Source organism: Talpa europaea (assembly GCF_964194135.1).
Source record: "Talpa europaea genome assembly, chromosome: 2".
NCBI classification, from domain to species: Eukaryota; Metazoa; Chordata; class Mammalia; order Eulipotyphla; family Talpidae; genus Talpa; species Talpa europaea.
In genome coordinates, this window is record NC_140068.1 from 128,167,566 (window position 1) to 128,185,045 (window position 17,480).

At 46.8% G+C, this 17,480-nt stretch overlaps 1 protein-coding gene across 1 annotated transcript in view; it reads right to left on the bottom strand.

Annotated features, from left to right (window-relative positions):
- Positions 1-11,414, bottom strand: part of LOC311188327 (patr class I histocompatibility antigen, A-108 alpha chain-like) — a gene marked incomplete at both ends in the record, with an annotated part of 172,398 nt that extends 160,984 nt beyond the window's left edge. The window contains one exon of the mRNA XM_084259441.1: positions 11,396-11,414. Coding sequence (XP_084115567.1) covers positions 11,396-11,414 — 19 coding nt within the window. The remainder of the gene's footprint in view (positions 1-11,395) is intronic.
- Between the last annotated feature and the right edge of the window lie 6,066 nt (positions 11,415-17,480).

The window sequence follows — 17,480 nt, forward strand, 5'->3', positions numbered from 1 at the left end:
GGTATGGCGGCAGGTGGCCTTTCCCAGCCTCTGGGCCCAGCCCTGTGTCCTGTCGCTTATCTCTCCAAGCAGATGGATCCCACCGTCAGGGGCTGGCAACACTGCCTTAGAGCCCTGGCGGTGGCAGCTCTACTCACCCGGGAACCCCTCAAACTTACTCTGGGAAGACCTGTCCAAGCACATTCCTCGCACCACCTTCAGGCCCTCCTGTCTCCCCACCTGCTCTCCACTCTCACTCCTGCCCGCTCACAGGACTTCCATGTGCTCTTTATCGAAAACCCTCTGGCGAGTCTCACTCAGTCAACTTCTCTCAACCCAGCCCCTCTTCTGTCTCTGGCCCCCCTTCTGCCGCTCATTCATGCCCTGAAATCCTGGACGAAATGCAAACCTCCAGACTGGGTTTGGCCGACTCCCCTTGTCAGATGCCTACTGGACTCTGTCTGTAGACAGCAGCTCTTGCGAAGGTGCGCGAGGTCAGCGGAGGGCTGCCTAGGCCATGGTTACCCTCGATCAGGTCATCGAGGCAGGAAATCTGCCCGGAGGAACCACCTCCCGAAAGGCAGAACTGAGAGCACTTACCGGGGCCCTCACCCTCAGCAACCATAAGAAAGTCACCATCTATACGGATTCAACATATGCCTTCCTTATGGCTCACAGTCCTGCTGCGATTTGGCAGGAAAGGGGGTTCCTCTCCACCCAGGGGTCCCCCATCATGAACGTTAAACTTGCCCTTAAGCTTCTAGCGGCCTTGCAGCTTCCAACTGAAGTCGCCATGATCCACTGTGAAGGACACCACACGGACAATTCTTACGTGACCACAGGGAATAACAAGGCTGATGCAGCAACAAGGGCTCCCACCACTCACTCTGCTGCAGATGCTGGTCCTCTTCTCTCTCTATCTGTCCCCTCCATCACTCCGACTTAGGAACCTAATGAACGCCAAATCCTGAGTCTGCTCTTCCACCCCTCCTTGAATGCAAAAGTCTGGCAGCTGTGTTCCCATCCTCAAACCGGTGCTCGTGGATCACCTCAAGGGGGAGTTCGCCAACCTCCTTCTTCTGCAGCTCACCAGCTGCGTGGACACTTACCCGGACAGGATTGGCAGGTTGATTTTACTCACCTCCCTACTCACAAAAAAGTTAAATATCTGCTCACAACGGTTGATACAATAACAGGTTGGGTCAAGCCCTTCCCCGCAGCTAGAGAAACGGCTCAGGGGGTAACCGAGGCCCTTCTTAACCACATTATCCCATGCGTTGGCCTCCCCACATCTGTCCTATCTGACAATGGTCCAGCTTTTATCTCAAAGATTACTCAGCAGGTCTCCGCAGCTCTGGGTATCACCTGGAAGCTTCACATTCCCCACCTCAGGGAAAGTGGAGCGCCAATGGACTAATCAAGGGTCACCTGACTAAACTCTCCTGAGAGCTCTGCGACTGCTCCAGGAACACGCAGACCGGTACTTAACCAGTCCTGCCCGAATCTCGACCTCCTCAACTGACCTTCCCCACCACTGCATCCAGGAGACCAAGTTCTGCTCAAATCGCTTCAGCCAAAGCCACTGCAGCCTCCATGGACTGGTCCGCACACAGTCATTCTCATCACGCCTATAGTGGTAACACCTCTGGGAGACCCCTCCTGGTACCATCTCTCTCGGGTCAAACGTGCGCCCGAAGACAAACAGTATGCATGTTGTAACCTGGGTCCTACTAGGATGTGCATTTCTTGTCAAAATCTCCCCTAGCTCAGTGTCCTATGTGTGGAAATTCAAAGTTAGGGAGACCTTTGTCTCAGGATCCACGGAGACTACCCACTTGGTGGGTACTGCACAGTGCCCACAGGCCGGATGCACAGCACCCATCACTCTCACCCTAACTCTTTCATCAATTAACAACACCATGAACAAAATGTTTTCTTTCTTTTACCATCAAACCTTAGATCATTGCAAGAATACCTACAAAGAATATGGGGGGTACCCTTGCCCGTCATGTACAGTGCACCTTCCAGACAAAGGCCGAATGTTCTCTCCATCTGTCATAATACGGGTTTCAATACGAATCAAGTTAACTATACTATTTCAGGTCCTTGGGACCTACGCTGGGTACAGGGAGTCCAAGCCACAGGGTACACGGGCTGGCATTCCTACACAGTGGCAACATTTTCCCATCTCAAGGGTCTATGTCCCGACACAAAATGCCACAGTCCAAGTCTCCCAGGACATCCTCCATTCAGAGCAAGTCCTACAAAATCAGCTAACATCATCAGAAAAGACTGAGACACCCTCAACCTGGATTCGTAAAATACAAAACGCTATACTATTCCTACATAACTCTTTTGGATCTAATACCTTTCTTGTTTCCTCTGTGCTTCCCTTCAGAGGCCTCTACTGGCGGCAGCTCCAATTCATCTCAATACCACTATGATCAAGATTACAGACGCTGCTTGCCAGACTCCCCAACTCTCAGTCCCCCTATGGGACTCCAATCACAGCTACCCCTGCTATCCAACTGATGCCCTTGTCGGCTTTCATTCCTGCACTTCTAACATTTCGGTTAAAGGTATCTACCCCTCCTTAGAAAAAACCTCTGTGTCTTTAGCATCATCACAAAGACAGCTCCCCCGCCCTGGCACAGGCCATGCTCCAAAACCGGCGGGCTCTGGACCTGTTAACGGCTAACAAGGGGGGCACCTGCCTGTTCCTCAGGGAAGAATGTTGTTATTGTATCAATGAATCAAAGATTGTAGAACAAAATGTAGAAGCCTTCATGAAACTACGCAAAGACATGGAAAGGGAAATTGGGGGCTCCAATTCCCCGCTGACATGGTTTCAAAATCCTATAGTGTCATGGCTCCTCCCACTCTTGGGGCCAATACTAATGATGACTTTACTTTTTTTTTTCTTTTTGCTCCTTGCCTCCTGAAATTCACACAGGCTCACATTCAGGAAATGTCTCCTACCACCTTTAACCAACTCCTTCTCCACCCACGTTATCGCATCCCTGCAGAAGACCCTCATAACCAGGCCTGAGCCACCCCCTTGGCTCTCTGCCAGACCAGAGAGCAGTAATGAGGGAGCAGCACCTAGAGAAGGGGTTCTCATAAACGGGCTGGCCCAGGACAAAGAGGAGCGGCGAATGTGCGTGGAGGGGCAAGGGGTGGAATGTATTTCCCTCACAATCCCTGGGAACCATCCTTAGGTCACATCAAGAGCTGGGTGCTTGATTTGTTGCCCCCGCCCCCAGGACTAACCCCCTTTCAGGTTTCTCTTGTGGCTGCAGATTACCAACTTGAAGGGGACCCAAGACCATGGGACCCGATCCTGGGAGAGGGTTCAGGCTCGCTTGCTCTGTACTGTACCCCACCTTTAAACACTGAGCGCCTACAAAGCCTACGCTTCCCTAGTAAACTTCAAACGCTGGCAACTGCTCTGGGAGACACTGGGAAGAACTGTTTAGTTTGGTTTTCTGCGGGGTTTCTACTTCTCCACGGAGACTTTCCAATTTTTGTCTGACTCCTCCACCTCACATTCTAATTCCTTATGACCCTGGGGCCAGAGTGCCCCCCAATCAGTGCTCTTTGGAGTGATCTGTTTACCCTCTGTGGATCAGATCCCAGCAAACTGACCTTCCCAGTTGGGAATCTTCCCCCAGTCGTCTCAACATGGGTTGCTCAGCTCGCCACAGGATAAACAGGCGACTGAAGCATCAATTCTGCTTGAGTCTCCTGAGAAAAAAAAGCCTTCTGTGTTAATGCACGTATGCAGACATATGTGAGATTGTAACAGATTGCTCTGAAATGGGCCTGGCTGTGCCCCTGGCTGTCCCCTCACTGCCTCCTGCCATGAGCATCCACTGGTGCAGGAGCTTGAGCAGCGCTGCCTGCTGGCAGCTACTGAGTCATGGACTCCCAGAAGTTCGAGTCTGAAGACTGAGTGAAAATTCCTAAACATTTTTTCTTTAAACCAAGTTATCAGTCCATTTCTTCTGTCATTGGGAGGATGGGACGGGGGACTACTCACAGCACCTGGTGGAGATGTTGGTGGCATGACGTAGATGGCAAATCTAACTTGTAAAGTGGGGTGTGAGTACAGGGGCTTGCCGTTCTCGTGAGCCTCAACTCTCTTTTTCCTCTCCGCAGTTGAGAGACTACCAAAAGATAAACATCTTGGGGTCCCCTGCAAGAGACCACTGGAAGTGGTTGTAAGTCATCTGAAGATGTAAGTCTTGCTCAGACAGGCTTCCTGGGAGAGGGGTGCTCCAGGGGCAGCTCAGTGAGAGGTGAAGAGCATGAAAGAAGTGGGTAAGAACCCTGGGTCTGAGTGCGGCCTTTCCATAGTACTGCTGGGGATCTGATTTGGGGCAACACTGTTTAAGCTCTTTGCCCACCTGTGAGTCAGGGTGCTACAGCTCTACTTAAATCTAGGCAGCATCCGTGAGAGGATTGTACATTCATCCCTTCATGCGGGGCCTGGTGCGCAGTGAGCCTTCAGTACAGGGCGTCGCTATAGACTTCTTGCTCTGGCAATTTCCCTCATCCCCAGCCTCAAGGGGAAGCCAGTCAGTGAGGACACCCTCTCCCTTTAGGGCGGCAAAGATGAGCCCCAGGTGCTTGGGATTAGGTGACCTCTGAGGTGGGAGTCCGTCTTTGCCACCGGCTTGCTGGGTGATCCCAGGGAAAGTCACGTCCTTCTCAGGCCTCAATTTCCTCAAATGGAAGATGAAGTTGTTGGGCCAGATCAGCGCCTTCCAGACTGATTTGGTAGCTTTGATCATCTCTTGGTTCATGTTGCTCCCTGCCTCAGGCGAGGTGGTGAGTGGCCGTTTGGAAAGAAGGCACAGGCCATGGTATGATCCTTCACCCTTGTCTCCAGCATCCATCGTCCAGAGCTGCTCTCTCTTTCCTTCTCTGAACTTCTTGTCTTCTCTAAGCCGCTTTTCTCTTCCTCCCCTTGCCCTTGTTTTTCTCTTTTTACCTCCTGTAGATTCAGGACATTCTGCAGGTGCTGGTGTCCGACCTTAACCTCTCCAATGGGGTAGCGCTCCCCCCATTGGACAGGAGGAAGGTGAGGCCGTGCCGAGACCCCCTCTCTGGCTTGGCTTCTCCCAGCGTGCATGCCCGAGGCTTGTCTGGTTGAGGTACTTGGCCTCTGGCTGATTTTATGTTGCCATCATTAACCCTCGGTGTGTCCACATCTGCTATTTCACCTGCTTGGTTGATCGTTGTTTTCCTTCCCGCACATCTTTATCATCTTGGAGAAGATACAATACACCGTGAAGGGTGAGAGGTCATTTGGGAAGAGCTTCCAGAGCAGGGGTGTGAGATTTGGGCCTTCCAAGCCTCCAGTGTGAATGCTCAGGGGCCCGTCCTACTAGGAGAGCCTCAAACCCCCGCCCCAAACACGGGGCTTGCCCTCTGGGCATGTCCCGCAAAGACCAACAGTCCACACTGCAGTTGATTTTCCAAAGTGATGAATTCATTTTAGCTTAGGAGTGGGAAATGCAGGCTTAGGAGAAAGGGGGCTTTTGTTACAGGTGCAAGGTCTAAGGTGAGTTTTGTAGCAGAACTGCAAGTGCGTGAGGTTCACCAGAGATGAGTGACTGGGACATCCTCCCCCACTGTCTTTTAAAAATCAACTGGAAACTTACCCATCTCCCATGGGCCCTTGGCAGCAGACACTTTGCTAGGCGGCAAGGTGGGATGTGGCAACTGAGGGAGCAGTTGGCTCTGAAGGGTCTGGAGGCTGGAGGGGTGGCTTTTGAGACTGATGTGTAGAGGTGGGCAGTGTTCATCCCCGTGGAGAGCGGGTGACCTGGGAGTCCCGGGCAGAGGGTGGGTGCAGGAGATGATCAGATTCGGAGCCCAGAGAGCGCTTGGCAAGAAGGTAAGGTGCCTGGGGTGCCCTGGGCTGGGGGATGACCTCTTCCTGATGTGGGAGGGGACACCGAGCTCTGGGTCTCTGCTGCCTCCTCTAGTGAGCAGAGGACTCACGTCATGGAGGATGGCTTCACTTGTCGGAAGAACATAAGGAAACCATACGAGGGATGGGGGTTTCTTCCTGACAAAACTAGCAGGTAAACTATACATTGGAGACATTCATCTGGGGAGAGGGAGAGAAAGGGATCAAAATGGGAGGGGTGTGGTGATGTTCCCGGGTGTCCTGGTGGAGGTAATTTTATGGGGACAACACCTGAGGGGAGAAATCAACATTCCTCAAAAATGAACAACAATATGAAAATACAACAATAAATAAATTAAAAAAAAAATTAAAGTTGAGGGGGACGTTTTAGGATGAGGGGGCTGTGCTGTCTGTGCTCTATGGTAGTTCCAGGATTCTATTATTTATATTTACCCAACTGTCCATCTAAAATTGGTAAATTTTATTTCATATAAAGATGTTAAGGAAAAAAATGGCAAGAAAGAAGACAAAGTAAATTGCGGCAGGCTGCGCCTCCCATGCTGTCTCTTGACAAAGTTTGGGATTGGGGGAGACTCCTGAGAAGTGGGGAGTTCCTGTGCTCCCCTGAAGAGGGAAAGTTGTACTTCCCAGAAGAAGGAAGTTCTCAAACTTCCCAAAGAAGATCTGAACTAGGGAGTCTCCATGGCAAAGCCTGCTAATGCTCTCCTCTTTGTTCTTGGTTAATGCTGAAGTTAGTTACAAATTGGCCTGTGAAAACCTAATTGGGACCCAGGTAACAATTGGCTTATTGTTCTTACACATGAACTATCACAAAAGAAGTAAAAAAAATTGTTTAAGGTATAGTTAGGAAAGAAATGTTTTGGCCTTGAGAACTATGGAGAACAAGCTACCCTGAACCAGCTTTGCTTGGAAACCATAGGGGGTACCTGTTTGCAGCAACAATACATTTCCTGGTATATGAGGTCAATAATTCGCAGGCTGTGTGGAGGCTAGGAATTTCTAGTTAAGAGTTAGACTTCAGTAGAACTTACTTAGATCTGATGAATTGTTTTAAACCACTTTGAAGTAATAAATAAATTAACCAAGTTAATTGAGTGCTAGGAAATAAATTGATTGTAGTAATTGAATATAGAATAGGAACTTTACACCCACGTTTGTAATTGGGAAAGTTTAAATGTTGCCAAATGTTGTGCTGTTGATCATGCTAGTAAATGAGCTGTACCTAGTAAACTAATTGTTCTTAGGTTACCAAAAAAATGCCTACAGGTATAAGGCCAAGGGAGTCTTTACATGATCATGAGAAAATATGTATTGTCTTTGCTCTGCTTCAATGCTCACGCTGATGTAATCCCACTGCTTGCCTTAAGGTATAAATAAAGACCCGCTGAGACCCTCAGTAGGAGATACTTGCACGAACTAAAGTGTTTGTGTCTTCCTCATTCCTACATCGCTCCACTTCCCCTCAGCCCTTTGAGATCTCCTTTCTGAGATCCCTGGCACGACTTCTAGCTGGGGCTGGTCTCCAGCAGTAAATATGCTATAGTAATTAAAAACAAAGAATTCATTGCTAGCAGTTCTGTCCTAAGGAATTTTAAAGGAATTCTTCCAGGTCGAGGGAAATTTATAGCAATAACTAACACATTTATAGCACACATTTACAGCAATAAATAACAACAGACACACACATAATACTGTTTTTCTGTAGACTTGTTTTAATTTATTGAACTGATACGATTGCTTAAATTTTTTGTATTATAAAGTTTTATTTGGCTTAAATGTATTTTGGTTTAATATATATATTACAATAATAACATTAAGGTGGTTAAATAGACCTATATTGCGGGGGGCGGGGTGTGGGCAGCTTAGGCAAACTGTCATGTCAGGGGTGCCTGTGTTCCTGTAAGGATGAGAGGGCGTGGACAAATCTGAGAGATTAGGGAGGGGGAGTGAGGAGATGCAAACACTTGATCAGGGTGGGGACATCATTCTGCTGAGGGTCTCAGCAGCCCTTAATTTATACATTACAAGGTACATAAGCATATGTACTAGAGAAGGAAGAAAACAATGATCACTTCTTCCTCTAGAACCACCAGGGGTTCATTTGCCCTTTAACAGAGGTTGTAACGTTCTTTGAAGAAGGCACAGTTGCTTAAACAAAAGTGTTCTTAGAACAGTCATTTATTTTAAACAACTATTTTATTACTAGTAAAAACTCATGTGACTGAAACTAACATTTCTATGTTTACTATGGTGAAGGATGAACTAAGGGCTGGGGAAACAAAGGACAGGGAGTTACCTGGGGGAAGGGAGACAAAAGGATTTTTTCTAATTAACCTATAAAGTTTAGACTGACATATAACCATGATTAAAGCAAAAAACAGAAGGCTTTTATATAGAAATCATGATCTAATAGTATATGGTTTTAATAATGAATCGGAGGGCAAGTTAGGGAGGATGAGGCAGCCTCAAGGACAGTGCAGGTGGGGACCTCGGAGCATTAGGAAGGCTTCAGAGATAAGGACACCTAGAGGAATGGAAGGAATTCCACGGGGAATAATAAACATCCCAGGGCCAAGGACAACATTGTTAACGCTGGCCTCGGTTTCCCTCAGGTGATAAGGGGAGGTGGAGTTTGGGGAAACGGAGAGTGGTTTAATGTATGGACAAATGAGGAGGGCAGCAGACTCCTGTCTGGTAGACCACCGTCCTGCCCTTTGTCAGAGTGCAGGAGATTTATGCAAGGGGGGGATGGGAAGGGGTCAGCACTGAGACCGGTGCGTGCCAGCCTGTTTTTCTTCAATAGACAAGGAATGTAAAGATCCCCCACCCCCCACCCCGCTCACAAAGAGACTGGTGGAGCTTTAAAATAATGAAGGAAGTAAGGTATATATTCCCTGGGACATGACTCCACTTTGGCTTCTTTGCCCCTCCCTGGCCTGCTTTCATGGCCTGGGAGTCTCATTTTATTTCTGTTCCTTTTCTCCTCAATAAACTTTTTCTTTCTTTAAACAAACCTGCCTCTTCTCCCTTGCTTGCCTGAGTGTCTGTGAAGTTCGGCTGCGGCTTCGTGAGACACCAATCTGTGGTGGTCTATTGGCTGGGACTCAGCGCTGCCCCTGCAGCCTGGGATCTGTTTCTGGCTGGAAGACTAGGCCTGATAATTCCGGTATCAATAAGATATTAATTCAATATTAGGGAACCAAGAAGGGCCCGGAGGGCATCAATGCCAGACAAGCCATGCTGACTCTTCCCTAGCCCCAAGCTCTCAATTCAGGGAGGAATTCTCCTAATCTAACAGAAGAGTTTTTCTACCTATTACTCCTCTACTTATCTAGTCAGCCTAGTTTCTGTATCTAACTTGAAGATCAAGGGAAAATTCCTTTTTCTGTAAGATTGCTGATTGTTGTTTTAAGGAACTACAAATATTTCATCAGAGGCAGGGCCAGAGATGGTTATAGCATTTGGTTCTCAGAATGGTTAATACGGGACATCTCAGTAGTTGTAACATTGACTATTTCCAAGTGCATTATTTGTACTGCCATGGTTATTAGCTCGACCAGTCACAAAATTGTTGTTGACTTATTCTTGAATGCGAACTCTAACAGCTACCATACCCACTGTCACTGAAAGGGAACTGTTAAGGAAAAAGGAACTGTTAATGAAAAGGAACTGTTAAGGAAAAAGGAACTGCCAAGGAAAAAGGGAATTCTTGATGAAAAGGAACTCTTTCCCTCCTAAAGGACCATAGACATGGACGTGTAAGTAAAAGACAAGTTTGCTTCCTTAGTAAGCATATCTAAACAAGGCCTGGCAGCCTGCTAGGCTGGTTGTTCTCCTGGGCCATTCTCAAAGATCTGCATCCTTCCCCTTTTGGTAGGTTTCCTATGTGAAGAATTTGCATGCTAGCTATCCATGAATCAGTGAATCACACAGTGCCATTTGCTGTCAAATTGGTTATTCAGAAATTGATAGAAACTAGCCATAAACAAATGAGGAGAATCTAGCAGGAGTTAGCTAACGAGATTCCTGGCTTTTTAGGAATCTACCCCATGCCTGGACCCTTGTCAGACAACATGAGTAGCATGGCTCCCAGAACTATATTGCTGTAAATTTCCTATATTTCATGGGATGTAGTTCACTTAAGTAGATATTGAAAAATTAAAGATACAGATTTAAATACCACAATAAAAGGTATTGATACAAATATATCTAAAGACACATGAAGAATTAATCTCACAGAAAAAAATATTTGCTTGAATCAAAGTAAGGTAGAAAAAGATGAAATGGAAAAAAAATGTGAGACAATTAAAAAATAAATATCAAAATGATAGATTCAAATCTGGCCATATCAAAAATCATGTTAAAAATAAATTTAACTAAAATTCCTATCAAAAGTCTGAGATTCAAGGGGCCTCCCTGGTGGCACAAGGGGTTAAGATGCAAGCTATGAAGTTTACTGCAGGCACTGCAGCACGAGTTCGATCCCCAGCCAGGGAGCAACCCACATGGTGCAGATCCCTCCTGACTTGCCCGCTGCTCCCCTCAGCAGTGTATTTCAGTCAGTATGCCTGTTCTGTTTCCCACTCTATCTCTGGTGAGTCCTCTCACCGCCCACACCTCTGGCCTGTACCCCTGTTCTTGAATGCATAAATAAATAAATCTTTAAAGAAAAAATTAATTTCACAGAAAAAAAATTGCTTGAATCAAAGAAATGTAGAAAAAGATGAAATGGAAAAAGATGTGAGACAATTAAAAAATAAATATCAAAATGGTAAACTCAAATCTGAGTATATAAAAAGTCATGTTAAAAATAAATTAACTAAAATTCCAATCAAAAGCCTGAGATTCTCAGACTGGATAATATCAAGGAGACTGCAGTCTATATATGCTAGAAAGACTTTCTATACAAACAAAAATAGGTTAAAAGCGAACGGGTGAAAGGATATGCCAAGGAAATAGAAGTAGAACCACAGGGCCTCCCCGGTGGCGCAGCGGTTGAGCGCTGGGTTGCGAAGCTGCCCGCAGCCTCTGCGGCGCCGGTTTGCCGGTTTGATCCCCGGCTGCTCCCTGGCCACCGGAGGAGGGTCCCACATGGCGCGCAGACCTCTCCTGCCGCCCGCTGCTCCCCTCAGCAGTGTACTTCGGTCCTTCTGCCTGCTCTGCTCCCCGCTCTGGCTCTGGTGAATTCTCTCACCCTCCCGCGCTTCTGACTGTACCCAGTGCTTGTATGTATGTATGAATCAATCAATAAATCAATAAATCTTTTAAAAAAATGTATTCCTTTAAAAAAAAAAAAAGTAGACCCACAAACCTTTACTTTCATTGCAGGAGGTGGCAGGAACGAGGCCTGAGGGACCCAGACAGCAGGTCCCTGCCTCTCTGTCCAGGAGGGAGAAGAGACAGGACCCCAGGCCTGGGCTCCCAGGGCTAGGGAGGGGGGAAGGGCCACCCTCCAGGCTCCAAAGTTGGGGGTCTCACCCTGGGTAGGAGGGCCCATCTTGGGTATGAGTGTGGACACCTGGCCTGGAGGGTGGGGATGGGGAGACACATTCTGTTCTAGGGAGAAGTTAAATAAAAAACTTCTATTCCTGGCTCATCTCCTGTGGCCACCTCAGACTCCAGGCTCCTCCCACCCCTGCCCTCTGTGCTCCAGGAACATGGAGTCCAAGGCCTGGGCCACTCCTCCTGGTGCAGGGGCTCCTGGTGCCTGAGATGGTGCCCAGGGCCTGAGGGCTGTGAGCTGAGATGACCTCAGACTGGGCTGTGAGGTCCCAGCACAGGTAAGGGCTCTGGGATCCCTGGTCAAGGCTCAAGGCTGCCCCCAGCAGGTGGCACAGGCCTTGTGCTGTCCCTCTCTGGGGTCCTTGATTCTCCCTGTCACCCCAGCATAAGGGGGTCCTGCTCTGGAAGAGGGGAATCCCTTCAATCATCACTCCCCTCTTCCTTTCCTGCCTTCCCCTTGAATGTGAGTCACCCCACACCTGCATTGCGGAGATGCCTTTAACTTCAGTACAGTTTCCCGTCAGCTACAGAGCTGTCAGCACAGAACCAGCAGATCCTGCACCCCCACACTCACTTCCCCTAGGGGGTCACTGCTGGATGATAACACAGACTCTACAGCCAGAGCCCCTGGGCCTCTCCCCACACAGAACACCCCTCCCACCCAGTGTCCCCTAAGCTGACCCTTTCCTGCCCCAATCCTCTCTGGGCCTCCCACTCCACTCCTTCTGGCCTTCCTCCCCTAAAGCTGCTATTTCCTCTCTCTCTCTCTGCACCCCTCCAGGAGCTTCCCTCTTGCCAGCCCATGACCTCTTCCCTCCTCCAGCCCATCCTAGGGGTGAAGAGTTTAGAGTTGATTCCCTGGGGAAGGAGCCTCAACCCTGGAATCAGGAGGGAAACAAGTGACCCTGGGTCAAGGTCTCATTCCAGGAGACTGAGGAGACCAGGTATGTTTGTGGGGCCACCCTGGTCCTTGCATCCAGCTGTTATGGCCTGAGGACCTGCTCTTCCATGAAACAAAGTCTGTGGTTATTAGTGGAGAGGGACCAGCATGTCAGCCTGTGTTTGGGGAAACAGTTCAGACACAGAACCTGATTCTGGATGGAGTCTCCCCGCTTGTGTGCACAGTTCTGTTCCTCTGGGAGCCCCAGGAAGACCTGGGAGACCAGAGGGTACCTGCGCTCTGTCCTCAGCCCGTGGCCACAGGGGGACGCTGCGGCGCTGTCCTAGTCTGGCAGCCAGGGGAGAGGCTGGGTGTGTGTGACTCAGGCTGAGAGGGTGAGCTGGGGCTGAGCATCACTGGGGGGAGGGGGTGAGATGCCCTGTGAGCATCCCTGGCACCTGGCTGGGGTGGGGTTTGTGGAGGAGAGGAGAGGAGGCTCTGGAGCTGCCTGTGTCTGAGGCGCCATCTTCTCTCCCTACAGGCTCTCTCTGCAGCCCCTTGATGACCACACCCTGGAGACTGCAAAGCAGATGCTTTTCCCTTCCACTCCCTGTGCCTTTCCTGAGGGCTATTTTAATTTTTTTAATTGAAGCAACAGTGATTAGGGGAATAATTTCACATCTCTTCGGATCTGTGTTACCAAAGCAGGTAATTTTCTCTTCCACTCTCTGTCCCTTTGCTGAGGGCTGTTTTTCAAATTGCAGTCACCTTGATTTACAATTCATTTCATGTAGGGAACAGGCTCCCATCTCTTCAGAGGTAGTGACCATGCCACCTCCTCCACCCCAGCACCCAGAGTCCTTCCCCAGACCCATCATATGCCTAATACTCTGCTCTCACCCTCTCTCCCCCTCTAGTAGCCTCCTTTCTGCAATCATATGTCGAGGGTTTGTTTTGGTTTGGGGTTTTTTTCTGAGCTTTTTTGGTTCTTCTATATTCTGCATATGAACAAAGTTGTTGTCTTGGAACAGAGTCTGTTATAGAGCAACCCGGATATTAAACGGGTTCCTGGCTGTGGGTCCTCATCCGCGCGCTTTAAAGGGACTTATGAATACTCTACTACAGACACACGCAAAAGGGTTAATAAAAGGTTTATTTACAAGAGAAAAAGAAATAAGGAAAATGTACAACTCAGGGAGAAAATAGGGAAATAAAGTCTTTAATGTGTCCTACCCGATCCGACGACCTGGAAACCCAAAGTCACTCTCCGAGCTGGCTGGACAAGCTGCAAGCTGGCCGAGAGCCAAAAATGGGGGGGTCCCCAAAGCCCACGTGTCTGCCTTTTGTATCCACCTGGCTGCTTAACCCCACCCTCAGGTCCCAGCCACCTTCCCTTTGGTGGTGTTGGGATTTGGAGTTCCCAGTGTCTTTGGCTTTGACCTGGGGTGGGGATGGAGTCCACAAAGCCTATATGGAATTTGCTTTGGGACATCCTTTTCCCCCTAACCATTCCCCCCTTTCACTTTTTGCCACCATTTCCATGGTGATGAAGATCGAATATATGGAGGTTGGGATGCAGTCTTAGATGAACATTTTTTCAGGTTCCAGTGTGAAAGAAAACCAGTCTCTCCAGGTATTTGTCCATTGTGGAAAGCAAAAGTTCTCTACTCCAGGAAAAAAAGTTCATCAGTTCAAGCCAAAAAAAAAATCTTAAATGGTTCAACTGATGTAAAACACAAATTTTCTCAACCTTGATCCCAAACTTTTAACAGCATAGCAAAAGTTTGCAAACTAAATCTACTTTTAAACCATTTTTCCTATTTTTGCATAAAATCACAGGGCAGAAAATAACTAACAGCAATTTTTTTGCTGGCTTTGTTGAAATACTCCACACAGGATCAGAGCGAACCGGTGGCATCCAGTCGATGTAGGCTTCAGGTATAAAGTTGGTCTCATCAGGGCCTCCCTGGTGGCACAGCGGTTGAGCGCTGGGTTGTGAAGCTGCCCCCGGCCTCTGCGGCGCTGGTTCGATCCCCAGCTGCTCCCCGGCCACCTGAGGAGGGTCCCACATGGCGCACAGACCTCTCCTGCCGCCCGCTGCTCCCCTCAGCAGTGTACTTCGGTCCTTCTGCCTGCTCTGCTCCCCGCTCTGGCTCTGGTGAATTCTCTCACCCTCCCGCGCTTCTGACTGTACCCAGTGCATGTATAAACAAAACAAACAAACAAATAAATAAATAAAACATGCCTCTATTAAAAAAAAAAAAAAAAAGTTGGTCTCATCAGACTCCACCTGGGCTTTCCTCTTCTCGAGGGTACCAGGGCACTTTCGTTGGCCGGGTTGTCCAGTCCTGCCAATGGAGGCAAGCTTCCTCACCTTCTTTGGAGGTCTCTGGAACCCTACAAACAAGGCAAACAGGTTCTCCTCTTATTGGTTCAGCTCCTTTTCAACTTTTTGGAAGAACTCCACACAAAGCCACACAATCAAACTCACGTCCAATTTTTTTGTTAAAACAGACCAAATCCTTATGGAAGTTATGCAAAAACAGACTCTAAGATAAGTAGCCAAAAATTACTACCACTATTTGTATGCCTGTTGGTATCAAGGGGAGAGAAAATGTGACAAATTAGCTTTGCTGGAAAAAAAATTGCAACCTTGCTGCAGATCCTGGTTACTCAAAACAAAACAAAACAAAACAAAACAAAAACTTTGTGGATTAAGGACAGAATGCATAAAAAAATTACCAGTATTATGTCAAAGAAACCTTAGTAAATGTCAGGTGTATTTCCAGGTCTGTTCAGTCCTTTGTAGGAAAGTTTTTTTTCTCTCAACAGTTCCATCAATAGGAATCTGTTGAGACCTTTTCTCCCTATATTCCCAGAAACAATTTCTGTAGATGTGAAACAATTGAATCATACAATATTACAAGGTGACAATATACATACATACCAGATATTGAGAGGTTTTTTGTATACACATTTTAGAAAACTACTGTTAACGTTTTGTACATACCAAAGTTTTACCATTTTCCAAGTGACAATGCTTCCCTTCCAGTTTTACTTCATTAGGTAAAAGCCAAATAGAACAAATTCATCTAATGCCTTCCCAGGAGGAAAGGGAGAAACTTTGTGGTGTGTCTCAGGAGCTCTACTGAGGTTCCACAAAATTTCCTTGCATCAGTCAAATGACAGGCTACCAAATTTGCACTTGAATTTAGATTTCTGGGAAGCTTTGCCATAAATATCAGAAAATTAACAGAAACAACAATATTCAATCTATGAAGGCACCGGCTTAGTTCAGTAGCACAATGTTGACAATCAAACCATAACTTGTTGTTTTTCTCATAACTGGAGACTCTTTTTTTTTTTTTTTTCTTTCAATGTCTTTGGGCACCATGTGTACCAATTTGTCAACCACTGGAGGTCAAGACAGTTAGACACAAGGACATACAGACAGACAACATATAGACACAAAGAGCTCTTTAGTTATCATTCATCATGCGTGGGATATCCCATGCAACTGCAGTTTCTCTGATAGGCCAAAGTAACAATAAAAAAAAAAAAAAGCAGAAAAAAAACTTCAAAGTAAAAAAAAAACAAAAGTTGATAGGAAATAACAAAATCAGGATTAAAACCTTTCTATGTAAAAAAAAATACTGTCAGCATATGCATGATCCTAGATGTTATTTCACATCTCCTAAACTTTTAAAGGAAGAGATTGGTTAGAGCATGTTAGTTTTTTTTTTTGTTTTTCTCAGGGTTTCTTCAGGAAAAAAAAAAAAAAACGAGTTCTTGGGTATCTTGCAACAATAACTGGAAAAGAAGTCAGTAACATTCAAGTTTTTTTCTGAGGAAAGAAGCAGGATGGAGCCAGGAGACCTTGAGGAGGCGCATGGAGCCCAGAGACACGTGAAGAAACTGCGCTTGTCTTTTGGTCGTGGACTGGGTGACACAGATGTGGGTGAGACCCATGGGGAGGTGACAATGGCAGCTTTTATCTTGATGTTGATTTTGCTCTTTTCCTTCTGGGCTTGTCCGGTTGTTTGTGACCCTTTGCTGTGGGTCCCCACTGGAAGATGCTTTAGACTTGTGGCAGGCCTTGGGGCCTTGCTCTGGGCCGATCCCATTTGGATGGACTTTTACCCACGAGGGGATGGGTAAATTTGGGTGCTTGATTTAGAAACTAGATTCTTTGCCTTACCTGTATTGTTTCCTAGTTTTATTAAAGTTCCTTTTCATTAAAGTCTCCTATGCTTTGTGTTGATGGGGCGGATGGCAGAACCCATTTAGAATAGGCAGGTTTGCGGGGCTTGGGCTGCCCCTCTCCCTGTCCTATAACAAGTCCATGCCTGATTCATCTTGATAGTTATTGGTTTTTATTATATTTATTCAGATAACTTTGATTTTTCAACTCTATCTATCTATCTAGAAATATTGAAAATATTGAAATATATTTCATATATAAAATATTTCTATATATAATGTTGAAAATATTATATATATTTAGGGGTTATAGATACAAAACTCCAAAATATATGTGTGTGTTTAAAAAGAAAGGAATGTATTGAAAATGGATATTCTAGAGGTCCTTAAAATAATTTAAAGATGGTATCTTTGTAATGAAATGGTACTCAAAATTAAGAAAGCAAAAGAAAGTGTTGAAGGTCTGAGAGAGGGATTTTAGTAAAAAAAAATGTGTGCTCAAATGACTTACTATAAAATATTTCAGTTAACTTAAATATCAGTAGTGCACCTATGTAACACCAAGCTTTAGTTCTTTTGTTAGGGGGAAAGGAAGTCCTGAGCTAATCCCATGCAGGCTTTGTGGACTCCACCCCCACTCCAGACCAAAGCCATCAAGACATTGGGAAAGACAAATCCCATCACCACCAAAGGGAAGGTGGCTGGGACCTGAGGGTGGAGTTAAACAGCCAGGGTTGGTATAAAAACCAAACACGTGGGCCTTGGGGGGCTCGCTCTCTGGCTCACCTCCTGGCTTCAGGGCTCCTGGCTCGCGGCCAGCTCTCAGAGTGCCATTTGGGATTCCAGATGGGTGGATCCGGTAGGACACATTTAAAACTTTGTCTCCCACTTTTCTCCCTGAGTTGTACATTTCCTCATTTGCCCTTCCCTTGTAAACAAACCTTTTATTAACCTTTCGCGTGTGCCTGCAGTAGAGTATTG